The sequence below is a fragment of the Tribolium madens genome, unplaced genomic scaffold (assembly GCF_015345945.1).
Source record: "Tribolium madens isolate multiple individuals breed KSU strain unplaced genomic scaffold, Tmad_KSU_1.1 Scaffold_71;HRSCAF=194;Tcas5.2_LG6, whole genome shotgun sequence".
Lineage (NCBI taxonomy): Eukaryota > Metazoa > Arthropoda > Insecta > Coleoptera > Tenebrionidae > Tribolium > Tribolium madens.
In genome coordinates this window covers 5,105,444-5,132,113 of record NW_025401041.1, presented here as the reverse complement: position 1 = coordinate 5,132,113, position 26,670 = coordinate 5,105,444, and the positions used below count along the sequence as shown (strand labels likewise).

The 26,670-nt window shown below is 37.9% G+C and overlaps 7 protein-coding genes across 13 annotated transcripts; 4 read left to right on the top strand and 3 right to left on the bottom strand.

The window, feature by feature from the left end:
• Positions 1 to 67: 67 nt before the first annotated feature.
• Positions 68 to 14,285, bottom strand: LOC123008929 (fatty acyl-CoA reductase 1-like). Of its 2 annotated transcripts, none has more exons than XM_044404997.1 (4): positions 14,206 to 14,285; positions 1,573 to 1,778; positions 579 to 1,522; positions 68 to 526 (listed from the first exon to the last, which is right to left on the bottom strand). In XM_044404997.1, the coding sequence occupies exons 2-4, from the start codon at positions 1,768 to 1,770 to the stop codon at positions 133 to 135; spliced, it is 1,536 nt and encodes a 511-aa protein (XP_044260932.1). In that variant the 5' UTR covers positions 1,771 to 1,778; positions 14,206 to 14,285; the 3' UTR covers positions 68 to 132. The 2 variants fall into 2 exon arrangements, with proteins under 2 accessions (XP_044260932.1, XP_044260931.1); XM_044404996.1 differs by lacking the exon at positions 14,206 to 14,285 and adding an exon at positions 2,616 to 2,974.
• Positions 2,910 to 3,726, top strand: LOC123008930 (mediator of RNA polymerase II transcription subunit 31-like). 2 transcript variants are annotated; one of them, XM_044404999.1, is made up of 4 exons: positions 2,910 to 3,175; positions 3,222 to 3,329; positions 3,382 to 3,478; positions 3,530 to 3,726. In XM_044404999.1, the coding sequence occupies exons 1-4, from the start codon at positions 3,163 to 3,165 to the stop codon at positions 3,663 to 3,665; spliced, it is 354 nt and encodes a 117-aa protein (XP_044260934.1). In that variant the 5' UTR covers positions 2,910 to 3,162; the 3' UTR covers positions 3,666 to 3,726. The 2 variants fall into 2 exon arrangements, with proteins under 2 accessions (XP_044260934.1, XP_044260933.1); XM_044404998.1 differs by having other exon boundaries at positions 2,967 to 3,175; positions 3,382 to 3,726.
• Positions 4,986 to 11,929, top strand: LOC123008925. The gene is made up of 2 exons (XM_044404988.1): positions 4,986 to 5,131; positions 5,542 to 11,929. The coding sequence occupies exons 1-2, from the start codon at positions 5,111 to 5,113 to the stop codon at positions 11,914 to 11,916; spliced, it is 6,396 nt and encodes a 2,131-aa protein (XP_044260923.1). The 5' UTR covers positions 4,986 to 5,110; the 3' UTR covers positions 11,917 to 11,929.
• Positions 12,533 to 16,239, bottom strand: LOC123009146 (zinc finger protein 600-like). The gene is made up of 5 exons (XM_044405272.1): positions 15,821 to 16,239; positions 15,555 to 15,739; positions 14,273 to 15,505; positions 13,863 to 13,997; positions 12,533 to 13,814 (listed from the first exon to the last, which is right to left on the bottom strand). Exons 2-5 carry the CDS (start codon positions 15,678 to 15,680, stop codon positions 12,630 to 12,632), a joined length of 2,679 nt encoding a protein of 892 aa, XP_044261207.1. The 5' UTR covers positions 15,681 to 15,739; positions 15,821 to 16,239; the 3' UTR covers positions 12,533 to 12,629.
• On the top strand, positions 16,058 to 18,451 carry LOC123008928. The gene is made up of 6 exons (XM_044404995.1): positions 16,058 to 16,498; positions 16,545 to 16,809; positions 16,858 to 17,152; positions 17,202 to 17,552; positions 17,600 to 17,855; positions 17,901 to 18,451. Exons 1-6 carry the CDS (start codon positions 16,404 to 16,406, stop codon positions 18,391 to 18,393), a joined length of 1,755 nt encoding a protein of 584 aa, XP_044260930.1. The 5' UTR covers positions 16,058 to 16,403; the 3' UTR covers positions 18,394 to 18,451.
• On the bottom strand, positions 18,423 to 19,208 carry LOC123008931 (dolichol-phosphate mannosyltransferase subunit 3). Its single transcript, XM_044405000.1, has 3 exons — positions 18,676 to 19,208; positions 18,553 to 18,630; positions 18,423 to 18,505 (listed from the first exon to the last, which is right to left on the bottom strand). Exons 1-3 carry the CDS (start codon positions 18,823 to 18,825, stop codon positions 18,452 to 18,454), a joined length of 282 nt encoding a protein of 93 aa, XP_044260935.1. The 5' UTR covers positions 18,826 to 19,208; the 3' UTR covers positions 18,423 to 18,451.
• Positions 18,854 to 26,405, top strand: LOC123008927 (copper-transporting ATPase 1). 5 transcript variants are annotated; one of them, XM_044404989.1, is made up of 6 exons: positions 18,854 to 19,073; positions 19,126 to 19,264; positions 22,164 to 23,880; positions 23,936 to 25,022; positions 25,074 to 25,776; positions 26,130 to 26,405. In XM_044404989.1, the coding sequence occupies exons 1-6, from the start codon at positions 19,040 to 19,042 to the stop codon at positions 26,245 to 26,247; spliced, it is 3,798 nt and encodes a 1,265-aa protein (XP_044260924.1). In that variant the 5' UTR covers positions 18,854 to 19,039; the 3' UTR covers positions 26,248 to 26,405. The 5 variants fall into 5 exon arrangements, with proteins under 5 accessions (XP_044260924.1, XP_044260927.1, XP_044260929.1 ...); XM_044404992.1 differs by lacking the exons at positions 18,854 to 19,073; positions 19,126 to 19,264 and adding an exon at positions 19,434 to 19,537; XM_044404994.1 differs by lacking the exons at positions 18,854 to 19,073; positions 19,126 to 19,264 and adding an exon at positions 19,600 to 19,707.
• Positions 26,406 to 26,670: the final 265 nt, after the last annotated feature.

Genomic DNA, 26,670 nt, shown 5'->3' with positions numbered 1-26,670 from the left:
TAATTCAATTTTTGACGTTGCACTATTGGTTGGTTGTATATTTGGTTGCATACCCTAAATAGAAGAATAATAATTATTTTCATTCTTTTTATTGTATAAAAAATAGCCAAACACCTGAAAATACAATTAGAATTAACCTAAAATTGTGTTGTTATTAAAAATTGTTCGATTGTCTAACTTTGTGATAAATCCGGATACGTAGTAGGAAAAAATCCAGAAGAAGACAAGTCCCAAAATAATATTTTTGGTCAAATCCAAATAAAACAATCTTTTTAGGACTTTCCGAGCATAGGGAATTGTTTCCGGTTCTTCGTGTACACAATATTTCCTCGCACCTAACACATAATTCAAAATATATTGATTATAATCGATTTTAAGTCTGTCGGTAAAGAAGATTTCTTTATCGATGTTTGATAATTCCCGCCAGATTTTATCCAAATTTTCATTGTAAAAGTACCAAGGCCTTGTAGTGTAGTACTGGAGCACTTCCAGCCCGTTCTGGATACGTTTCTGTGTACGCACTAAGCTACCAACATAAAAAATTATTTTGATAAAAACACCATGAAAAAAAAACGTACAATGGCTTATTTCCTGTCAAAACCATGAGAAAATCGACCAAGTAGGCCGGGATAATGTGTAAGAAAAAAACAGCGATTGCGTGGTACCAATAATTAGACTTGATACTCCCCCCTGGGTACCATAAACAAACGCTAAACGGGTTGTCATAGAAGTGTTTTCTCCCAACGTCAAGCGCCTCCCCCCAACTAATCACATTGTCGTTATTTGACGTCACGTGATACACTTTCAAATCACGTGACGGGTCCGTCCCTTCCTTCCAACCAATCAAAAGTAGAGAATTAATCGCACTGTCGACTGGTACCATATTTGCCTCCAAAGAAGGGTCACAATGCATGGATCTGATTACCCCTTTGCCCGCCCCTACGAGTAATCCGGTTGGTCCATTCAAATTATCAACCCAGCCGGGGATTGGCTCTCTCCACGCAGCGGTGACAATTGACGGTCGAGTGATAACCAAAGGTAACTTGGATGCATATTCGGAGACCAATTGTTCGGTTAAACATTTCGTGTAGGCGTAGGTGTTTGGGGACTTTTTCAACAGTTTGGGAGTTAGGGTTTTTAACGTTTCATCGTCCATCCAAGTCACCAGATCTAGGATTTTTCGTGGATCATGGGGGGCCTTGTATAACTTTTCCTCGAGTTTGACTTCGTTGCAATGACAGTACGACGTTGACACATGAATAAAAATCTTCAATTGTTTAAAAGCGCACGCTAGATCGAGTAAATTCTTAGTTCCCCCTGTATTTAATAAAACCGCACTTTTTAACGGTTGGTCAAACCTCACGTTGGCAGCCATGTGAAACACCAATTCAACGTTATCTTTCAAAGTTTTCTCATCATCATTTGATAGATTAAGATTGGGTTGAGTAATATCCCCAGCGATGCAATAAATCTTATTTAGTAATGTTTCGCCGTCAGGTTGGTCACGCAACTTATCAAACACCTAAAAAACGGCGCGTGATTCAAATTTCGACAAATGATAACGATGCATACGGGACAATTGACAATATCTTCGAGTCTTTCATTGGGTTTTTTCCCCTTTTTGGGCCGGACTAACAAATAAATCGTCGATAATTTAGGACAAGACCGTAACAACTTCTCAATGAGGACTTTCCCCATAAAACCAGTGGCGCCGGTGATGAGGATGTGTCGATTCTTGTAGAATTCCGCAACAGCTGATTTGTTACTCATTGTTAAGCCTTTAAGAATAAATAAAAATTGATTTATTCGCATATTAGTAATTGGGACGCGCACGCCACTGCTAAAACGTTAGATAATCAAACAGTGGCGTGCACGAAAATGTCAAATGGTCAGAGGTAACGCTATTTCCGCAAATATTTGTCTGTGGACACAGCACTTGTGATAAGTAGCCGCGTAATACACAGGTTTTTGGCACAAGTTGACATAAAAATTGGTTGAACAAATAGAAAAAAATTGCAAAATACCGCAATGAAAGTTTTTAAATTAATAAGAAATAAAGTGTATTGAAAATAATTTATCAAAAAATGATGAAGAATTACTTCTTTGTCAAGTTAATTAAATTAGCCAATGAAATTATAATTAAAAAAAAAACACCAAAAAAATGGAAAAACAATCCGAAATATCGACAAAATCTTAATTTACTGCAATCTATCATTATTAAAATCGTTACATGAGTAATAAATTATAATTAATTAAATTAATTAAAAAGGAAAGATACACTTTTGTTGAGTTAATTAATTAATTAATTAATCATTACATCACTCAAATAATTAATAAATTTAACAAAATTAGAAAAAATCGAGATTTTTTTGCTAATTTAAAACAAAAAGCACTAACAAAGTGCTAAAAATCGCTAATTAGGTAATTGGCAGATTCAGTAAACTACTGAAATTAAATGCGATAATTAATTAATTAATAGATAAGCCGTATTTTTACAGTAATTAAGCTAGTAATTATCTCAAAATTTCAATGTAAAAAAGTAAAGAATCCAAAAAGAGTAAAATCTTTTATTTAAAATTATTTCCGCAAAAGTAAAAAAAAAAATCTCAACTTACTGAAAAGTCGCAACGAAACAATAATATTGTTCACACAAAGCAATCTTTATGCACAAAGCCGCGAGCCATCCACCTGTTTTCCTACAAATACCATTACCATATACCACCACCATCAGGAATTTCCATCAATCGTGAAAATTCCTTGTGGGGATCGTGATCATTATGTGAGCCAGTTGTTTTCTTATTGGTGTGGTCAATTTCCCGCTCAATTAAATAACTGGGCTACTTTCACTAGCGATTGATTTTTCCACGATTCTTACAACATGTACCGTTTCGATCCGATTTCTTATTATTGAACGAAACTTAACATTATTACGCAAGATCGTGATTACTTTCAATACAAGGGAATTGCCGAGACTCTAATGGTCGTTTTTCTATTGTTGTTACTTGTGACATTTTAAGTGCTCGCGCTTACGACACGAACAAGGATTTTTCTTCATTAAAGTAAAATGATTAATTAGGAGTGTATTACTAGTTGTCTAACTTTACTATTTGAATCACGCGCTATTTTATCCACCAATCAGGGATGAATTTTTGATAAATAAACATGGCCGGCAAAGGTAAACAAGTTTTGGTTAAAAAATTCATTGATTTGACCAGTTTTAGGCTGGAATTGTATGTCGGGGGCCCCCGAAACCGATGAGCAGCAAAGACTTCGCTTCCAAATCGAGTTAGAGTTTGTCCAGTGTCTCGGAAACCCCAATTATCTCAACTGTAATTTAACCTGAATTGTTTGGTGGAAAAACAACACAATTTTGGGTTTTAGTCCTCGCTCAACGTGGTTATTTTAAGGATAGTACCTTTGTGAATTATTTGAAGTATTTGCTTTATTGGAAGGAGCCTGAATATGCGAAATATTTGAAGTATCCAATGTGTTTATATTTTTTGCATTTGCTGCAATATGAATCCTTCAGGAGGGAATTGGTGAATGCTCAATGTTCGAAGTTTATCGACGATCAACAGCTTTTATTGTGGCAACATTATACAAGGCGTAGAAGTCGCTTATTAACCTCCACGAATCTTAATGGAACCAAAGTAATGGCCATTTAAGTAAAAACAAGTTAAAACTGACAAAGTGTTAATTTAGGTGAAATAAATTAATTCTCTATAATTAAGTTTTTATTTGCCAAGCCTCAAACACCAAATTCCATGACCAAATTTGTCAACCTTAAAAGTCTTAAAATCGTAAAGTCACTAAATTTCGCCCGCCAAATTAAAATAAGTTCCATTTTTAAACCCACTTGGAGACAAAATCCAATCGACTTTCAATGTAAAACACACACGATCTATATCAGGTGAATAAAAAGTATGGAACCAAGCGTTTTTTTTCGTAAGCTAAGCACTTTACGAAAAAAAATATTAGTGTTGCCTAAAGTATAATTAAAATGTGACCATTTATCAAGAATAACATTTTTTTTAAACAATTTTTTTTTTAATGGCAACGCACCATGGTAATTTTTTTAATTAAAGATTATGATCTAAAAATGACCTCTAATTAAATAAAATTGTTATTTAGCCAGTACTTTTTTTTATTAATTGTTAAAGTTGCGTTCCGAGCTCGTCACGAAGATTTTCCGAACTTAACCGAAGTGGTTGTTTCATGCTTTTCATCATGGGAGAGCGCTGATTTCTATGCAGGTCTTTGGGGTGGTTTCGAATGGACTAAAAATAGAAGAAAATGATTTGTTATTACATTTTTTGATCCATCCGGAACCACCCCAAAGCACCTGCACAAAAAAACCGGGCTCTCCAACGAACAAGTCATGAAACGACCCTCTCGTTCAAGTTCGGAAAATCTTCGTGGTGGGCTCGGAACGCAACTTTAACAATTTATTAAAAAAAAAGTACTGACTCAAAAATAATTCTGTTTAATGAGAGGTCATTTTTAGATCATAATCTTTAATTAAAAAAATTACCATGGTGGGTTGCCATTAAAAAAAAAAATTTTTTTCTAGAACTCGAAAACTAAAAGAAATTTCGAAAAATGTTATTCTTGATAAATGGTCACATTTTAATTGTACTTCACGCTACACTAATTATTTTTCCCAAAGTGCTTAGTTTACGAAAAAAACGCTTGGTTCCATACTTTTTATTCACCTGGTATATTAATGATTGTTGACATGGTTCTGTTATTTCTAATAGGTTTAGGATTGTTCAAATCAATAATTATATCATGAATAATTAAAAAAAAAATAGTATTTTGTGCATTGCCGGCCAGAAAAACCGCAAGAAAAATACCAAAGGTTTGATTCGGTGTCAGAAAGAAACCAATAACGCGATTAATTTTCTCTGGTAAAATCACTATTAATTTATTTGTGTAAAGTTCTAAATAAAATTACTTTTAAACAAATCAAGTGCGCGATGATTCATTCATATCAACGTTCGCATGTTGTAATCATGATCGTTGGTTTTTGTCACAGATCACTTATTTTAGTTAAAAATATAGCGAAAAAACAAATGAAAGACAGTGTTGTGTGTTTTTTGTGACGCTTTTTATGCCTGAAATGTCATTAACGGTAAGTATTTTTTTGTTTTTTTTATAATGTTTGAGGTTAGAATAAACAAATGATCGGAATTAGATGCGGCGACTTGTTTCGTGGAATTAATAAAAATAGGATAAGGAATGTCAAGGATGACGTGATAGCGCGGATGTTAAGCAGTTGGGTTTTTTATTTGATTGATAAAAACATTAAAGTAAAGAATACATAGGGCGATTATCTATTAATTTTTGATCTGAAAAAAATTAATTACTTAGGTATATTAACAAAAAAAATAATGAAAAAGTCAAATTCTTATTTTGCTGTGTTAATTAGATAATTATGTCCCTGGAACACTGAATAAAAAATTAATACAACGTTGTTAAATCAAATTTAAGCTAAAAATACAACGAAAAACTCAAAAAAATAAAATATAAACTCAATTTCAGACATACAAGAAAAGGGGCGGAACCTCCGATCATGGCAAGGAGTATGAATGGCTACTTTGCATTTACTACGCTTTAAAATTCGCCCTAAGTTCGGAAATTTCGGACTTTGAGCTGTGGACAAACAATGAATTTTTCGGTGATTTTGACGATGTCGCCTTAAGAGTCCGATTCAAAGATGGCGTCGTTAAAGTTTATCTCCTCCAATCAAAACACACCGAAAAACCAAAAACTATCACTCTTGACTCTATGACATCGGAAAATGGCGACTTTGCATTCCACAAGTATAAAAAATCGTATGAAAAAACTCTACATCTGTCAAATTTTGTCTACATTTTGTTTACAAATCGGACATCTAAATTCAAGGACAAAACGAAGGTTGATAATAAACACGTTTTGAGACACTCCCCATGCGTGGCTCGAAATTTCCTTAACATTTCCAAAAATTCCTACGTGAATTCAGTCTATAAGGTTGAAACCGAGCAAAATTCCGACTTTTTCCGAACGTTATATCTCTACACCAATCAACAGAACGTTCCGAATCTCCACAAAACAATCGCCGATCTGCTTCAAACTCACTTTCAAACCGACATCAAGTCGACTTTTGTCGATTTTATGCGAAATTGGTGGTCGGGGAATTTCACACTGTCAAAATCGGACATTGTTGCCAAATTAGTCGAATTGGTTCTATCACCGATGATACAAACCCTCACGTGTGACATTAACAACGAAAAAACCAAACTTCTAGAAGCCGCTATTTTAAAATTTGACTTAACACTAGTCGAACAAAATGGTGGACCAATCGCACAAATATGGAGTCGACGGACACTTGACAATCAAGCAATGAAAACTGTGAGCATGACAGGTCAAAAGTACGGTCTAGTGACCCATAGAGTGTCAAAATTAGACCAATTGTCACGTGAGCAACAATCACGCATCGCATGGTACATGAATTTGTGGCCTTTAGTTGTAAAGGTGGACGAAACGAAACAAAATCAAATCAACTGTGCTTTAAACCTACTGAAACAGAAGAAAAAACGAATTGTTTTATTGGGACACTCGGTAGATATCACCGGATTTGACATTTTCCGAAATTTGTCGGACTTACTTGAAGGTGATAGTTTACGTTCTGCCATTATGCAAACTTTCACTTGTTCGTTGCAGGGCAAACTTGATGTAACTCTAAATGATCTGGGATCGTGTCTAATGTCACACTTTAAAGTCAAACAACTTGTGAAAATGGCCACTAGTGCCAACTTTAACATCGGAGAATCACTAGAAACACTGCCGCCAACATACATCGAGCGCACTTTTCCTAAAATTATCCTCGACTACAAAGTGATTGATGATATAAAGGAGTGGAACATCTGTCTCAGTTGTAACAACCAAAAGGAGCAATTTCGGCAAAAAATCAAAAAGCGAATGGTTAAAATCACGACGACTGTCACTGGGTTTAGTGATTTTCCCAAACATTATGTTGCTGCCACTGAAGGAGAATTCCCTAAGAGTGTTATTAAGGAACGATATCAATATTTTAAAGCCGGTTGTCATTTTCGTGTCATTGGACAAAACGTGCAATGGTTGTCAAATCGAGGAAATTGCCGAGATTTTGTCAAAAACATTGTCAAATATGTCAAAACGAATCCGAAAGAAGTTTGCACCGAGATACAAATCGAGGATAATTTTCACTGTGATGTAAAAGTTTTGACATCACATACGGGTAGTGGCAAAACTAGTCTTTTGAAAAGTGTCAAAAACAGAGCTTTGACCAATACTTTTGTCATGATGTTTAATTTGAGGGAACATTCGGGATTTTTCAAAGAAACTCATACAAATTGGAAGAAGGTTTGGGATTATATCACGGATTTTTACCCCAAAAGTCGGAATTATAACGAATTTGAGACTAAACTTGTCAAAGATTTTCCCAAAAATCAAATTTTAATTCTTTGGGACAGCTTCGATGAATTACAATTCGACTCAAGACAAAATTTTGTCAAAGCGATGTCAGAACTTCGTTTATTGGGAATTTCCCAGTGGATAACTTCGAAAAACCATTTTCGACAATCATTGGAATATGAATTTGAGACTTTCGCGCTGACTATGCTACCGTTTCACCAAACCGACCAGATTTACTACCTAGAGAATCGCTGTGGGGTCACCGAAAACCTACTCGAGGCAAATTTTCTGTCAAATTGTCAAATCTTAGACAACCAGGAGTATCTAGGTGTACCTCTTCAACTCTACATCATCAGCGACATCTTCAACAAAAACCCGAAACTACTCCAGGGGGTTTACAGTCTCGCCGACATGTTTCACGCTTTCATCGAAGGAAGATTCCAACATTTTTTGTCAAAACATCCCAATTATGAGGATTTGACACCCATTATTAACGATAGTAGGGAGTACCGTTTGGGCCAATACAAAATTGCCGCAGTCAAGACACACCTACCTCATGTTTTTGACAAACTCAATTTGGAAAATACAACGAGGTTTGTGGAAGAGATCCAAAATGGCGATTTTTTGGGACTTGTCAAACTTGATCAAAACGGAGGATTTATTTTCGAGTTTCAGATTTTAGGAGAGTATCTCGCCGCTTTGTTTTTATCTGAAAATCGTCAACTTGGACTCGAGTTCATTTTTGCACCTAAATACAAAAACATTCGGTTTTTATTCGACTTGATAATGGCCGAAAACAAGCCAGAGTTGATTTCGCTTCTTTATAAAAAATTTGACAACTTTGACAATTTTGAATCGAAAGATAAACTCGGGCGAAATGCCCTGCACTTGATTTGTGCGTACGGCGAAAGACACCCACTGTTACGAACAGAAGACCAGAAATATGCTTTTAGTCATGGGGATTCAGCTCGGGAGGATGCCCCTATAGTCAAAAACCTTGTCAAAAACTTGACACTCAAATGTGACATTTGGGAAAAAGACGAACTTTTCAATTGGACGTGCTTTGATTACGCCGACCGGTCACTCTCACTTGGCCTTTTAGAAATCTTGTCAAATCTTGACAATGTCCTTCCAACATTGTCAAATTTCAATGACCTGCCCACAGTTTTGTATTATGCCGTCAAATTTGACTATCAAAACTTATTCAAAGCTGCACACAAAGACATCACGTTTGTTGAAGACTCCAGTGGTGTTAATCTTCTCCACGTTGCTACCGAATTCGACCGTGAACAATTCCTAACGTGGTTTTTGACACAAAAAATCTACATCGAAGGCATCAATAAACAAAATTCTAATCATTGGGCACCAATTCAAATCGCGTCATTTAACGGCAATTTGACATTTTTGAAGCTTTTACAAACAAAAGGTGCAACTTTTCCACTCCGGGATCCGTCACTTGTATCACTCGCTACGTCTCACCCACATCCTCACATTCTCGACTTTCTGATAGAATGTGAATGTAGTGTGAATGAGTTTTACCACCACAATTACTTCACACGGTCACTGCCAATGGCGATAACTCACGGTTATGTTGACATTGTCAAATTTCTTGTCAAAAACGGGGCAAAATTCTACAACGTTGGCAAAAACAGCATGAATGCCTTGCATATGGCTTTGGAGGTTCAGAAATATGACATAGCAGAGATTTTTCTTGATGCTGGCATAAATATCGACGAGACGGATGACAGAGAACAGACTAGTGTTCACCACGCTGCACAAAACAACCACAATGGGGTAATAGAGTGGTTGGTGGCTCGAGGGGCAAAAATTGATGTTTTTGACAGTCATCATCGTAATGCCCTACATTGGGCCGCCCATTCAGGCTCACTACAAGCCGCAGAAGCGTTAATTCAAGCCGAGATCAATATTGATGTTTTTGACAATGAGGGTTTCACACCTTTACATCTGGCAGTATTGTCAGGGCAATTGTCAATCGTGAAGTTACTTTTAGACAACAAATGTGACCCTAAACCGCTCAACAAGTACAAAAGAACACCTCTACATCTCGTTGCAATGAACGATTTGACTGACATGGTCAAAATCTTTCTACAAACAGATCCAGAATCAGTTGATTGCATTGAAAGTCTATACGGGAGAACGCCTCTACATTACGCAGCCTGGAACGGTCATCCCGACTGTGTCAAAACTCTATTATTGTCAAATGCTAGTTTTGACAGTCGATGTAATTTCGGGTATACACCTTTACATCTAGCAGTCGAATCAGAAAATTACGATTGTTGCCGATTGTTACTCGAAGCTGGTGCTAGACTTGACACTCCGAACTGCAACGGCGCTACACCTCGAGATCTAGCCAAAGATTTTAACATTTTTATGCTCATGATGACATTTGACACATTTCCAATACATACAGCAACAACTAAAGGCAAATACGAGTCAATCCCCGAAATTATATCACTTGGTCGCGAAGTCAATCAGGTTGACAATAAGGGAATGACTCCTTTACACCTGGCTGTCAATACGTATCAACCATTCAAAATTGTCAAAACACTTCTTGACAATGGAGCTGATGTCAATTTAAAAGACAAAGATGGATACACGGCTCTTCATCATCTTCTACAAGGGCTGTGTCCAGATAGAGACACATTTGACTTACTTATAACCGGACGAGGGGAATTTGAAATCAATTCAAAAACTGTCAAATTTTTGACACCGTTGCATATCGCAGCACAGGCCGGTAGTTTTCTTTTGTTACCTCGTGATGACACCTTAGAGATTTTTGAATATTTGACAGGTGTATTAATTGACAAAGGGGCAAATATTGAAGCTAAAGACGATGATGATTTCACACCGTTACATTATGGGGCACAGAGTGGTAATTTGACAATTGTCAAACTTTTGACACGTGACAATTTAATCAATCAAGTCAATAAGTACAATCGGACACCTTTACACATGGCTGCAGTCAAAGGGCACCACACGATTGTCAAATATTTGCTAGATTATGGTGCACAACAAGTCAAAGATTGTGATGGTGATACTCCACTAGATGATGCTTTAAAAATTGAAAGTATCGAAACTATTAAATTATTGACAAGTGATTTGACAGTGACTAGTCACACGGGTCGAAATGTTTTGCATATGGCAGCCAAGCAAGGCCTATTTGATTTAGTTGAAACGTTTCAAAGAGACAATATAGCGACTAGTGAGGATTGTCAAGGTACTACTCCAGCAGAGGAAGCTTTATATAACCATCATTTCAAGGTTTTTGACATTATGGACTTGTCAAATTTTGACGTTAATAAATACAGTCGACGATATAAAAAATATCCGCTTCATGTGGCCACTACTTGTCGTCGAAAGTTGACACTAGTTGAGAAATTCATCAAGTTGGGGGCAAAAACAAACGTTTGTGACGAAGATGGCAATACACCGTTACACACTTGTCAGAATGACGAAATTTTGACATTATTAGTCAATTCTGACAAGAGTGGTTTAAATGTGCAAAATTTAAAAGGACAAACTATTTTACATCTTTTGGTAAAAGAGAGAAAATATAAGCTTTTGCTATCTCTAGTAGATCAAGGAGGCGACGTCAATATAATTGACAATGACAATAACACCGTTTTCGATTTATTATTTGATAAGGATTATCTTGATGAAAAAATTTTATATAAAGTCAATCAATTCAACTGGAACAAAACAAATCGTGAAGGTAATACACTACTCCATCTTGCAATTAGTTCCAAGATGACGGAAGCCGTGCAATGGCTACTAGATAAAGGAGTCTCGACTAGAATTGAGAACAGTCAAGGTGATACTCTTTTGGTTTACGCTATAATAAGATCTAATCGAGAAATTGTTCGATTGCTACTAAAACATTGTGATTTAAGTCAAGAAAAATACCTTTTCTTTAATGCTGTACTATATGGATGGGAATTCCTCCCCGAACTCCTCCCACATATCAAGCCTTCCAATTTTACACCAGCCGAACAAACCTCTTTCCTCCAATCAGTGTGTTTCGTCGACCATTTTCAAGATCTATGGAATTTACTTCCTGATGCTGACGTCACCAAAATAGCAACCGATCGGGGCGACACTCCCCTACATTTATCTGTTTCTCGAAAAGACTTGACTTTGACAAGCCGTTTACTTCAAAAGGGGTTAAAACCCAATGATGCCAATCGTAATGGTGAAACTCCGACTCAAATAGCCGTCGATAGAGGACATTTGACAATTTTGCATGTTTTACTTGACAATGACAGAAATGCGGTATTTCGGAGCGACCGTAATGGAAACACTTTACTACACGACGCGGCAAGTAAGGGCAATTTGGAAATGGTCAAGTTTTTACTAAAAAGGGGCTTTCGGAGCGATGTTTGTAATGGAAGAGGAAAGACTGCTTCCGAAGTGGCAAAGGAACAAGGGCACGACGAAATTTACCAATTTTTGAAAAGCTTGTAATAAAAATTTTGGCACGAAACTGTTTTTTTATTTCAGGGTTATGAGTTAATTAATTAGTCAAAATTTGTTAACTTTTCGGACTTTTTGTTTATTGTCATGTCAAAGTTTTTACATTTTGAAAATTATCAAGTCAATAATTATGTACTTATATGAAATACGTCGAGACGTGTTCGCAAATACAAAACTATTTCTTTGTATCCAATTCCTAAACTTTTTGAAGTTGGAAAATGTGACATTCCTTCCCGTGGCCGGGAAATAATTTACGAACGATTACCAAGATTACGAGCCTATCAAATGTCAAAAACTCAATTTGTTTGCATAGCAACTATGTCATTGTATCAACTTTGCCACAAAAACATATTTTATTATTTAAATAAATGTGAAGAAATTGTGAATATAATAGTATACACAGTGCAGGTGAATCAGAATAGTAACAAAATTTTATAATTAATAGTACATTACAAGCGAGGTGGTAAATATGGCACAACCACCGAGGTTTGTGTGCTATTTATTCACAATAACATTATTTTGTTATTAAATTTTTTACTGCGAGACTTTTCTCACATTCTATGGTAAAATATGGCTCAAGGGGCATAAATTAAATGAAAGTCGTCCAAAAACAGCCATTCTGGTTTATTATTATTGTCTTATAAAATCACAATCAATATAAATAACTGAATTGACGCAAACTCAATTTACGCTTCACAAATAGCTTAAGAATCATGCAAATTCGAGTCTTTCCTGGACGGATCTTGATCACTTTGTACATTATTGTGTATATTTTTCGCGTGTTGCTTTAAATAATACTTATCCGAGAATTTTTTCCCACAATCCTGACACCCATAAGGCTTGACCCCCGAATGCACCCTTAGATGTCTCTGCAATTTGTGTTTATCAAAAAACGTATTGGGACACACATGACACGCAAATTTCTTCACTTTGACCGGTATTTTCGCATTCCCGATTCCGTGATGTTTAGTTAAGTGTATTTCAAAGAATCGTTTTTCCTTATAAGCTTTCTCACAGTGTGTGCATTTGAAAGGGTTTACCATCGAGTGTGAGCCCACGTGTTTCTGCAATTCACTCCTACTGACAAAACTCTTATCACAAATGTGACACCCGAACCTCTTATCACCCGTGTGTCGCTTCATATGCTGCTCAAAGCCGGATTTCAACGGAAACCTCCGGTTGCACAAATCGCATCCGTATTTCCACAAAGTCGACTCCGTGTGGACAACGAGGATGTGCGACCGAAGATTCTTATTCGTGTTGAAAGCCTTATCACAAAACTCGCATTTGTAGTTTCGACGATTAAAATGAATGTATTCATGGACGGTTAAATCACTTTTCGTTATGTAAGACTTGCCACAGAAGCTACAAATGTGGTTTCGACTCCCATCATGGTACTTCCTATGCTGGATCAAGTTGGCCGACGAGGAAAATCGCATGGGACACTCATTGCAAGTGTAGGGCTTCACCAATTTCCCCTCCATTGAATGCTCCCGAACGCAATGTTCCACAACGTCCTTTGCGTAATTCAAAACTAAATTGCACACTTCGCACGAGAAACGATTCTTGCGACTTGGGGGTTCCCTCATCTTGCATTTTTTCAAATGCACTTTTAGGGTTTTTTGAGTCGTGTAAGTTTTGTTGCAATCGTCACATTTGAAGCGTTTCGGGGCTTCAGGAGGTGCAACAACGCAGTGGCTTTGAATATGTTCGATTAAAACCTCTTTATCTCCATATCTGTTATTGCAGTGATAACACTCGTAGAATTGTTCGCGTTTTATAGAATTCTTCCGGTCCAAATCAAGTCGAATACAACGATTCCGGAATTCAAAAGCCACATCCAAATCAGATTCGCATGATGCACAAATTTCGTAACATTCCAGCCATTCCTGAAACGCAATTTTTTACCCCCGCTAGGGCTTCGAGAAAAAAATTACCACTTCGGAGACGACACTTCGCAATTTGGTGAGAAGTGACTCTTGACTGCTTAAAGACACAACTTTTTCCACGGAACTCAAACACACACTGCATTTCACTCCGAATTTATTCATTCTGGGTGTTAAAAAGTGAGGTTATAGCACCTCAAACAACGACATAACCTCAAATTTACCTCAGTTTTGGGATAATTTCTATCACGCGCTAGAATAAACCAGTATAATTAATGAATACAGACAACTTGCGTGTTGTTTCATCTCGGGATTAACAATTTACGACATATTTATGTCACAAAATTGAAAATTTTTGTAAATTTGCATGGAATAGTGACTAACCGGTACCAACCTTACAAGCAAAAAATCAGCGGGAAATTTAAACGATTGTATTATTAATTATTGTATTATTTCAGTAATAATCTGCTGGGAGATTCCGCTTCATGCTTGTCCCTCATGTGTACGCGGAGACCCCCCTTGTCGGCATACTTGTTCCCGCAGTCTTCGCACTGAAACCGTTTAATTCCTGCATGTCTGTCCACGTGGGCCTTCAGGCGGGTTTTAGTGTCAAATTTCTTGGAACAAACACCACACGTGTACTTCTTTTCCGGTAATTTGGCATCGCCTAGACCATGATCGCGTCTCAAATGCAATTTATACGAAATATGAAGCTTGTATGTTTTATCACAATGTTTGCACTTAATTGGATTGACTTCCTTGACAAATGTGTGGGCCTTGATGTGTTTTTTTAGCTCTCCTTGTGAAACAAATGACGTGGGACAGATATGACATTTGAAGGGTTTTTCCCCTTTGTGTCTTCTAATGTGTTCCTCGAGTCCCTGTTTATTACAAAATCGTTTCGTGCACAAATGACAGGCAAATTTCTTGTCACTGTAGTCAGAATGAACCACATTGACGTGAGTGTAGAGACTGGTGTGGCAATTGAAGCCTTTACAACACAACTCGCATTTGTATTTTCGTTGATTCAAGTGGCCTTGTTCATGAACCACGACTTCGCGTTTTGTTTTAAAAGTCCGCCCGCAGAGTGTGCATACAAAATTCCGGATTGCAGAATGATGAAGTTCGTGTTTTTGTAAATTATACAATTTTGTAAACCTTTTCGGACATTTATCGCACGCAAACGGCTTGATTTCATCCTTTTCAAGACTGTGCTCCTTTATGCAGTGCTCGATAACATCTTTCGTGGTCTCAAAAGTCGCCCCACAGACTTGACAGAACCCCACTCTGGCTTTGAGTTCTCCACAAATTGGAATGTGTTCCTCCAATTCTTTTTTCGTCGCGAATTTCCGAGGACATTTCTCACAAATAAAGTTATACACAGGCTGGATGTTGAAGATATCGATATCGACGCGATGTTTCGCATACAAATGCTCTGATAAAATCTTTGCACTCGTTGAAGTGATTTGAGTTTCTTTTGTTTCATCGTGGTCCCGGTCAATGTGCTCGGATAGGAGTTGACAATCGATGAATAGTTGACCACAAGTGTAACACGCATAAAGCGCACGATTTGTCTTGGGGGCTCCAGTCACCTGACGCTCGAAATCGAGACGAATGCAACGCGCCCGGAATTCGTAAGCTGTCTCCAATTCGGACTGGCATGAGGCGCAAATGCGGTGATGTAGCATCCATTCCTACAACTTGAATAGTTTCAAAAGGGAATTGGCGAAAGGGGCGGAGTACCACTTCGGGGACCAAGGCTTGCAGTTTAGTCAAGAAAGTTTCGTTCCTGCTACCAGTACTTCGTACACTCACCACGTTGGGGACTAGTCTCACGCAAATGTCGCAAGTTGCCGCGAAAACACTCATTTTAGGGGCTTGTTTGGTGATGACATAACCTCACTTTGTTCAAGCACCAACAAGGCGAACTGGAGCAACAATAAAGCAAATTATGCAACCACATCAAAACTAAAATCAATTTTTATCAAAATTAAAGCTTGAGCATTTACCCTAAGGCCCCAATTTAGTAAAATTTGTTTGAAAAAAATTGGTGGCGCCCTCAACTCCAACGGTAAAATTGTGAACTAGTCAATGTCGTTTTTGTATTAAAAAAAAACCTTCCACGACACAAATAAGTATACAAAACCCCTTCAAAAACATAACGTTTCAGAAATTTAACGTTACGCATCGCCCTTGTCCCCCAATTTTGATTAAAATTGAAAAACAACAAAAAGTAGTGGCGCCCCTACAACTCCAACGGCCAAATTGTGAACTTATAATTTGCCAATTTGGTTGGCTAAAAAAGCTTCAAACACAATTAAATCCATAAAACCTTTTCAAAAACACACAGTTTCAAAACTTTAAGGCCTTGAATGACTCTTATGCCCCAATTTCAACTAAATTTCAAAAATACAGCAAAAATCAGTGGCGCCCTCGCAACTTGAGCGGCTAACTTGTGAACTACCCAATTTGTCATTTTCGTATTTTTTCGCTAAAAAAACCCTCCAGGACGTTAATAAATGCACAAAAGCCTTTTGAAAATGTGAGCGCTTTGTTTCACCCGTGTGCCCCGATTTTTGAGGTTATGTCACAATGGCTTTCGCCCCAAGCCTCCTCGATTTGCCCAATTGTCTTATTTTGCAACTTTTGCAATACTTGGATGCTACAACTTTGTATTTATTGGGAAGGTGAGTCTTTTGGTGGTTTGAATTTGTGAATGAATGTTTCTTTCAGGACTTGCACCCGTTTGGATGAAATAATTCGCAATTCGAAGATCCTATGGAGGGTAATTGACGCCCGGCGTGCCCCCAACGACAACGCGAAAGTTGAGTATTGCACGGAGAGATGCAACAGCGAGACTCACACTTTTTTGATAAGGGGTGAAAATCAGTGTGAAACTCTAGTCCCTGAACTGTTTTATGCTAAACTGAATCAGTCTGTAAAAATGAGAAATATCGTTATTTTAGCCCTGGAGAACCAAACTATTCACGAGAATCAAGTAAGGGGGGGGCTAGAGTTGAGAAATTAATCAATATTGTGCTTTTAGTACTCAGTTATGCTTTTTCCCCCCCAATTGGAGGAGTTCAGTTTGAGGGGTTCAGTGGTGGCAAACTCCTTGGAATTTTTCAAATCTTCAAGTGACCATTTTAAAAAGTTGCGAGTCTTAATACTCGACGAGTGCACTTGGGTCACAAGCATTGTTTTAATGTCAATTTCAAAGTATCCCTCATTGGAAATTTTGTCACTCTACAAGTGCAAAAATGTCGACAATTCCATCCCTTATTTGAGTCTCTCAGGACACGGTTTCAAGCAATTGAGAATTTTTGATGCCCGATTGTCACGTAAAAAGCCATTTTTTCGCTTTAAATTTTCCTAAAAACTTATTTCCAGCATTGGGTAACACTTTAATTCGTTCAATTTACAAATCCCCTTGTTTACTCGCCATTTATCTACAAAACGACGACATTTCCTACACTCTAGACCACTACAAAAGAGAATTGGCGATACAAAAGGGGGCCCCGACTCGAACTTTCGCTCCCAAAATCGATTTAAACGAGTATTTAACCGCAGAAAATAGCTTTAATTACGAACAATCGACAACACTGGATGACAGGGGGCTCTTGGACTACTTAACAACAATCAGTGGACAAACCTCAATGCAACTCCCTGAAAGTGTCCTCTATTTAGACCCCTACAGTCCTTGTAATTGCCACAATGATGAAAAGAAAAACAATAATCGAAGTAAATCAAGCCGTTTGTGCCTCCAATCATTCATTTGTTTCTCGTAGAACCCTCCAATGACTCATCGGATGACGACGATCAAGACGGCGATGAACCCGATCTTCGGGAACTTTCGTTTAAAATCGTGCACTTGGCACGCTTGATTCGTCGAAATCGAAATAATATCTCATATGGTCAGAGATTGAATCAGGACCCACCGTGGCCCATTATTGGCCCCTATATTGATGACGTGTTAAGACAACGATATCTAGTATTGGGGTACCCTAATAGTGACGCCAGGGAGGACCTACAACCCATCATCGAGTAATACAGTGTTGTCTTTTACCATAGTTTAATTTTAATTTGTAGCATTCGTTTGAACCCCCGGCAGGTGAATGTGAGACAGTGTCGGCCTCAGGAGGTGCCCCGCGAAGTGCGCAAACGCTTCTCAGAGAATTCCGACGGGCCTGAGCAAAAGAAACAAAAGGGTGATGAGGCTTCACCGGGGCCCAGTGGACTCCAACCAATTCCAGAGGAAGTTAATGATGATAGGGCCCCCACACCACCGAGAGAACCCTATTATCGCAGGGTTTATTTCCGGGGCTGTCCTGTCATACAAATTGAGAATCTTGATGAAGTCAAGAAGGATTTTTCAGTACCGTTGAAACGACTGTCTTTGAGGGGGTACAAAAAGATAACCAACACTGCCCTTCACTATATCAAGGATTTGGAACTGGAATTGTTAGATGTGACGTATACTAATGTAACAAAGGATGCAATTGAGAGTTATTTAGTGGATCATCCTTCGTGTCGGGTGCTCCATGAACGGTTTTGTACGTGCCCCCCGAATTTGCATTTTTAGTATTTATTTTATGTAATAAAGGTATGGTATTATTTGTAATAAATTTATTACCACAGTCTTAATTGAATTTAAATCCTAACTTGGCCAAATCCGCCCTCGCTTCCACTATTTCCTGAAAGACAAATTGAATGAAACCAACAAAGTGGGCCCCCCTTTTACCTCTTGTAACTCGGCGGCGGCCTTTTCGCAATCATTGAACGTAAAAACGCGATACAAAACAACAATTATTGCATAAATCTACAAAAAAACATGAATATTTGACATAACCTCACTTTGACTCACCCCAAATAATCCGACAAAAATCACCGGGGAGTAGAAAATCAAACTGGGGTGGTGCTTCACAAGTCCTATTTCGACCGTATTGGTCACTAAAGACAGCCACAGGGCGGTTAAAGCCCCCAAAACGGTCACCCACTCGAGCAATTTGGTCATTTTAGGTTATGTTAGTGTAAAACGAAAAATTCCCAAGAGATAACTGTCATGTTTGGCTATTTTTGTCAAAATTTGAAAAGACTTTCCCAAAATTGAGGAAAAAATCACTCGTTGATGATAAGACTACGGGACGACTCGATTTCGCACGACTTGACAAACAATGGTTTTGACAACAAAGACTTGAGGAAACAATAGAAATTTTCAAATAATTACAATGGAATTGAGTACGGTGCGTTTTGTGCCCAAAGGTGAGCGTTCGAGGGCCCCATTGTCGATTTTGGGACAGTTTGGGTGTTGCAGATGGGGGCAAGAGGAGTGCCAGGGACTTGGACGCACTCAGGACCCACATCCAGAGGATCGACGGGACGACGGTGAAGATCCCCCCAGATCAATCATTCGTCGACGTTACGATCCCCGAAGGGAATTATTACTTGATCCGGTAAGAGAAGATTACATTTTTTAAGATTAGATATTGGGACAGTTGTTAAAAGTCGGGTCAAGTGGCGGCAACATGTTCAAGTCGCTCCTAGGGGCGAAGCCCCAGTACTCCAGGCTTGAATCGTGAGTCTAACCTTGAATCATTCGAGGTCACTTTTCACTTGAATGAGAGCAAAGAGCGGATTTACTTTCACCACAGCTCGACTCTCGTTCATTTTTCACAATAATGTTGTGACGGTGCTTGTGCATTTTGTGACATGTTTGGCTACAGGAAGTATGTGGTTCCACTTTTTTCCTGTTTGTTTCAATTTTCAAGTCAACAAGTCTCATTTTTGGCCATTTTCACTCAAGTCGTGCACGTGATTCGAGTTTTTTAGGAATAATAGAGCAAAGCCTTGAATTGTGTATTAGTTAGTTTAACTGATAAGTTATAAATAATTGTAGGTAAGCGACACAAGCATTAGCTGCTTATCTAATCGTTATTTTTGAATAGAAAAACTTGTGTTACTGTTAAAATTCTTGTTGCGACATTGATAATTTATTTGACGCATTTTTACACAATGCAATTTTTTTAACACACAAAAGTGAAAACTATAAGTTTTACGGTTGGTAAAGTTTACTCTCTCTTCAATGTCACTTATAATAACGCAAATGAGCAAAATCTAGTGGCCTCAATATTTCATGATATAGGTAAATTTGCGACTAAAAACCAAAGTTTTGTTGGTAGCACTGCTAAAAATTGTTAAAAAACTCACTGTCATGTTTTTATTGTCATGGATATCTGGTCTTGATAATTAATTTGTGTAAATTTTTTGAAATTTTTGAAATATTTTACTTTCATTCATTTTCGTCTATTTTGTTAATAACAGAAAATTTTTATTTATAACTTAAAAAAGACTGATTTTTGATAAGAATAGATATAAAATTAAAATATCAATATCACATAATTTCCGGTAGAAAAATCAGATAAAACTGTGGAAAGATCAAGTTCAAAGCTGAAAATTGAGCCTTGACAAAAATTAAGAAAATAGAATGACATTTTTTAGTTTAATTTTTTGGAAAAAAATGCCCTAAAATCTAATTTTTTACAATTCGATGTTTCCGATTGGTCACTTTAAATATTTCAAAATTGGCGCCACATTGGGTTTGATAATCGCTTCAAAAATACCCAGAATGACGTCAAATGTCAAATTTTTGTTTTTTTTACTAATATTTGTGTTGGTTGAGATCAAAAAATAAATGAAAACGCAATTCTTTTCAATTTTTTCTTGTTGTAGATATTATGTAAAAATATAATAAAGCAGTCTTTGTTCTTATTAGACATTAAACACTGTTATTTTCAAGTAGAAGCAACCGAGACCATTTTTTCTAACATTAAGGGAATTAAATTTGAAAAATAAAGCAATAAAAAGTTAAGAGCGGTTCACGTGACAATTGCTATGTTTCCGATTGGTCCATTTAAATATTTTAAAATTTCCACCAAATTGTGATTGGTGCTTCAAAAATATCAGGAGTATAATTTCGCATGTCAAAATATTGTTTTTGTTAAATTTTATTTTGATTTAGAGTATTTAGACCCAAAAATAAAGAATTGTTCTTACATTGAAAAATACACCAAACGTCAAACTTTTTAAAAACATTTCAAAATTGCGTTGTTTGCCTAATTATGTATTGTTTAATTATTTAAAGTGTGAATTCGTGATTTAAAATTCAAATAGAAGGAGGACAAAAGTCATGGCCTTCTCATATTGGGAGCAAAAACAGCAAAAAAAAAAGAAAAACAATAGTGACTTACGGGTGATAATTTTAATTTTAGTGCACTTACGGTTAAACCGGAAACGCGTATAAATTTGAATTAAATTTTCCGTCGATTCGAAAACAATGAGGAATTCCCGGAATGCATTTTCCAAGTTTAATAAAATCCCGTCCTTGTTTCAAGTACGTACGTTTGGTGTCGTCGCGTTATCAATTCCATCCACATAACATTATCCAGATATAAGTTTGGAACTCGTTTTATTATACGTCGATGTCTTATCAGTGGTGTTATCGCGACAGTCTACTTGATTCATCCTTTCTTTACCTACATGTCAATCGTCATGCTCGCCATTGTCCCATTTCATTGTGAATAACAATTAAAAAATCGTTGTTTTTCTTCTCTTCTCGCGTAAAATTTTAATTGTTTCCCGTTGTCGGTGCTAAAAGTGCAATTATGGACGATAAGGTATTACTATTATCGGCCGACAATGAATGGTGAGTTTATACTAATTGTCGCGAAACGGTTTAGATGTATTCAAGCGGCCGAATGCGACGTTTCGTTGTCGATTTTGCCTTCTTCGGAAAGTTTTTCGTTTATTTTACTATGTCGTTCCGGGTGTTGTTCGAAAAGATCACTCGGAGACGCTCCTGGTGCGAATTATCATTTTTTTATTATTTATACAGTGTGTTTTAGTAAATTAATAAAAGTGCTCGAACAGGTAACCGATTTAAAAGTGAAACAAACAATTTTTTTAAATACCATAGATAAGAATTTGTATTTGTTTCTCGGTCAGATACAATTCCTTTAACCTATTTTTAGCGATTATCAATTAATTATCGGTAATTAATTCAAAATTTTATTTTGAAACCCTTTTTTTCCGTCCTGCACGAGTCGACTGTGAAATAAATGCGTCTAAATCTGTTTAGTTGCCATAGAAACGCTATGAATTATATACGTAACTATGGTAACGAAAGGTATAAAAATTGAACCAGTGGCGGGGGTTTCGATAAAATTTTCATTGTAATAACAAATTTTATCGGTAATAGAGTTAGTTTCGTAACTCAATACGCTTGTTTGAGCACTTTACCAAAACAAAGAAATATTTTCTGAATCACCCGATTGCTAAACTTGGTAATTGTTACAGGGACGCCACCGAATCTCTCGGTTTTGAGCCCCTCATCAATGAGAAAAGCACCGAAAGCGAATCTGTTTCCCTACTTGCCCCCACTGGTGACTACACTTCCGATCAACCAACCATCATCACCGTTGCTGAAGATGATACCATTAAAATTACCGTTTTGGGTATGACGTGTCAAAGCTGTGTCAAATCCATTGAAGACAATCTCAGTCGCAAACACGGCATTTACAACATTAAAGTTAGTCTACAGGAAAAGGCGGCTCTTGTTCATTACGACACTCGTCAACTCAAACCGCAACAAATATGCGATTTTATCGACGATATGGGCTTCGAAGCGGGCATTCCAGGGGGGCAAAGTCGACAATGCCGTGTCCATATTGACGGCATGACGTGTAAATCATGCGTGGGGAGTATTGAAGGCATGATTTCGGCCAAACCGGGCATTAAAACAGCAATTGTTGACTTAGAGACAAAAGAAGGTCGATTTGAGTACGACCCTGGATTAGTCAAAGCTGAGGAAATTGTTGAACAAATTGAAGATATGGGCTTTGAGGCATTTATTAAGTCCATTGATGGCAAAAGTGTTACTAGTGTCACTTCTAAAACCCAGAAATACCAACCCCAATTAAGCGAACATAATCTTGAAAAATGTCAATTGCAAGTCAAAGGCATGACATGTGGGAGTTGTGTTGCAGCGATTGAAAAACACGTGAAAAAAATTCCTGGTTGTCACAAAATTTTAGTTTCATTGCTCGCCGCTAGAGCTGAAATCCATTACGATCCGTCGCTAGTGTCGCCGTTTGAACTAGCGACCTGTATTACCGACTTGGGATTTCCCGCGAATGTAGTTCAAGAATCAGGTGCTGGGGCTTCTGAAATTGATTTGGAAATCTCGGGGATGACTTGTGCGAGTTGTGTGCACAAAATCGAAACGAATGTCGTGAAATTACAAGGAGTTTTGAGTGCAAATGTCGCTCTCACGACCAAAAGGGGGAAATTTAAGTATGATCCTGAGGCGACAGGGGCTCGGGATATCATCGAAGCAATCAATAAATTAGGTTTCGAAGCGAGGCTATTTAATCGTGATCATGGTAATGATTATTTGGAACAGAAAGAGGAGATTCGAAGGTGGAAACATGCGTTTTTGTTTTCATTGGCTTTTGGGGGGCCCTCTATGATCGCAATGATGTATTTCATGACTTTGATGTCAAGTGGACATATGTCACACGAGGATATGTGTTGTGTGATTCCCGGACTTTCGCTCGAGAATTTGATAATGTGGATATTATCAACTCCTGTTTTACTACTAGGGGGGCGTCATTTTTTCGTTCAAGCTTACAAAGCACTAAAACATCGCACCACAAACATGGACGTCTTGATAGCAATGGCGACGTCAATTTCATACACTTATAGTGTGATTGTGGTAATAGCCGCCATGATTATGAGACAGAAGACTTCGCCCCAAACATTTTTTGATACGCCCCCAATGCTACTCGTTTTTATTAGTTTAGGCCGTTGGTTGGAACATGTCGCTAAAGGCAAAACATCCGAAGCTTTATCGAAATTACTCTCACTCAAAGCAACAGATGCGGTTTTGGTGAAATTGGGGCCCAATGGGGAGATCTCAAGCGAAACTTTGGTTCATGTGGATTTGGTGCAACGAGGGGATGTTTTAAAAGTAGTACCGGGAGCGAAAGTACCAGTCGACGGTAAAGTTTTACAGGTATAGTATAGTGGGTGTGGTTAAAAGGCGTGGCTAATTAAACTCCGCCCAACAGGGTCAATCAATGTGCGACGAGAGTCTCATAACGGGAGAAAGTATGCCAGTACCGAAAAAAATTTCAAGTAGTGTGATTGGTGGATCGATCAATCAGCACGGCCTACTAATAATCGAAGCCACACATACCGGAGAAGCAACAACCTTATCCCAAATTGTCAAATTAGTTGAAGAAGCACAAACGTCAAAAGCACCAATCCAACAATTGGCTGATAAAATTGCCGGTTATTTTGTACCAACTGTTGTCTTCCTGTCACTTTTGACACTTATTATCTGGTCTATTATTGGTTCCATCAATATAGATGCACTTCCGGTGACTGAAAGTGAGAAACGCGAGTTTAGTAAAACTGGAGTTATTCTTCAGTTTGTGTTTCGGTGTGCGTTGAGTGTTCTTGCAATTGCGTGTCCGTGTGCATTGGGTTTGGCCACACCAACAGCAGTAATGGTGGGGACTGGTATCGGTGCCGTGAATGGTATTTTAATCAAAGGGGCGGAGCCGTTAGAAAACGCCCACAAAGTCAAAGCAATTATGTTCGATAAAACCGGTACGATTACAAAAGGTGTACCTGAAGTAACCCGTCTATGGCTCAAAGGCAATTCGTTAAGCCCCGCCTTGATTTTAGCAGCGATTGGTTGTGCTGAAACGAATTCCGAACATCCAATCGCCTCTGCAATTATTAAATATGTAAGAGAGGCGATCGGGGCGGAGTTAACGGGCACTAGTAGTGGATTCCAGGCGGTACCAGGGTGTGGCTTAAAATGTACAGTATCGTCGTTGGGTCAACTGGTGAAGAATGCAAAGAATTACCAAGAAATGGGGAATTTTATGACGTTAGTACAGGCGGGGAGTGCAGGGGTGTTTACATTGAATGGTGTCGAAGTCGAGGTTAGTAACAATCAGAGCATGAAATTGGGACAGTTGATTGGTATGGAGGCGGGGTCTGGCGACGAGGAGGGGCGATATGAAGTTGTGATTGGTAATCGGGAGTGGATGAATCGGAATGGGTTAATCGTGACCGAGGAAATTGATAGGAAGATGGTCGGGGAGGAGGAGCAAGGGAGATCGGCCGTGTTGTGCGTCATTGATGGTAAATTTAATCATCTGTATTTCAGTGTTGCCAATCATTTTTTTTTTTCAGGTGAAATCATAGCTATGGTTAGTGTGGCCGATATGGTGAAGCCCGAGGCTCATTTGGCCGTCTATACTTTGAAAAAAATGGGTCTCGAGGTGATTCTTTTGACAGGTGATAATCGTCAAACCGCTGCTAGTATCGCAAGACAAGTTGGTATTAACAAAGTCTACGCTGAGGTGCTCCCATCGCACAAAGTCGCCCGTGTGCAAAGACTCCAATCTCGCGGTATTAAGGTGGCCATGGTGGGCGATGGGGTTAATGATAGCCCCGCATTGGCGCAAGCCGACGTCGGTATGGCCATAGCCGCCGGTACGGATGTCGCCGTCGAGGCCGCCCATGTCGTACTTATGAGGAACGATCTCTTGGATGTAGTCGCCTGTCTCGAACTGTCCCGAAAGACTGTCAATCGAATTCGATTGAATTTTCTCTTCGCATCCGTTTATAATCTTCTAGGGATTCCCCTAGCTGCTGGTGCTTTTAGTTTTATTGGATTTACGTTGGCACCATGGATGGCGAGTGCCGCGATGGCGTTAAGTAGTGTCTCGGTGGTTGGATCGAGTCTTTTATTGAAATTGTGGAAAAAACCGACAATTAGAGATTTGCAAACTGAGGAGTATTTAGCTGAGCGAAATTCGAGGGAACTCGATACGATTTCGATACATCGGGGGTTGGATGATATCGAACAGAATGGAGCGCCACCTATATCAAGGTATATAAGACAATGTAACGAATACCATTTATGAAAAAATAAAATAAAAATGTGCCATCTCGTTTCGTGACGCTCTGCAACCTCAAAAATTAACAATTGTTAAACAAGAGTTAATTTTTGTTGCAGTTGTTATCGAGCGTAGCGGAATTTGATCATAGTTCCAATTATTTCAAACTGATTACATAAATGTAAGTTTATATCAATGCATGATTCTGTGATTTTTTATACTTATTATTACTAATTATAACAAGTATTTTTTGGTCTTTTTTTATTTTGTTTGTTTGTTTTACCCTACATTACTAATCCTCATGCATGCTTATATTGTCAAACTTCTTATCAGAGTGACTTTATAGGTTCCTTGGACGTAATAAAACTGGACCTCAGTTGTTACTTTCCAGTGATATAGACGATGAAACGTCAGTGACGTTTGACAGAAGAAAAGAGGGCGTACGTGAACCACTTATGACTTAATAACTTACTTACAAATGTGATATAATGCATCATTTTATTGTAATTAAACCAAAATGACGTATATTTTAGTCGAGCGTTTAATATTTTTATATTGTATAATTTTTACGGTGCTCAACCGACTTGTAATCTCAATGTGTAAATAAAACTTTTACGACACACCCTGTACACACCTTTCGGACACACCCCGTATATTTCACATAAGCGACAAAAACGCGTAATTTGGGGTCGCATGCATGGAAAACAATTCCCCTTGAGCCGAATAATTTTTTGATAACAAGCAATCTCACAGATAAGATCTAGTAATTTAACTTTGACGTTTCAAGGTTGGTAATGCGAGTAAATTAGCGATTAAATTGTTTGCATTTTTTTTTTAAATAAAAGCCGCGATTTTTTTATATTTTTTAACCTCTCTCGAGTCGAATT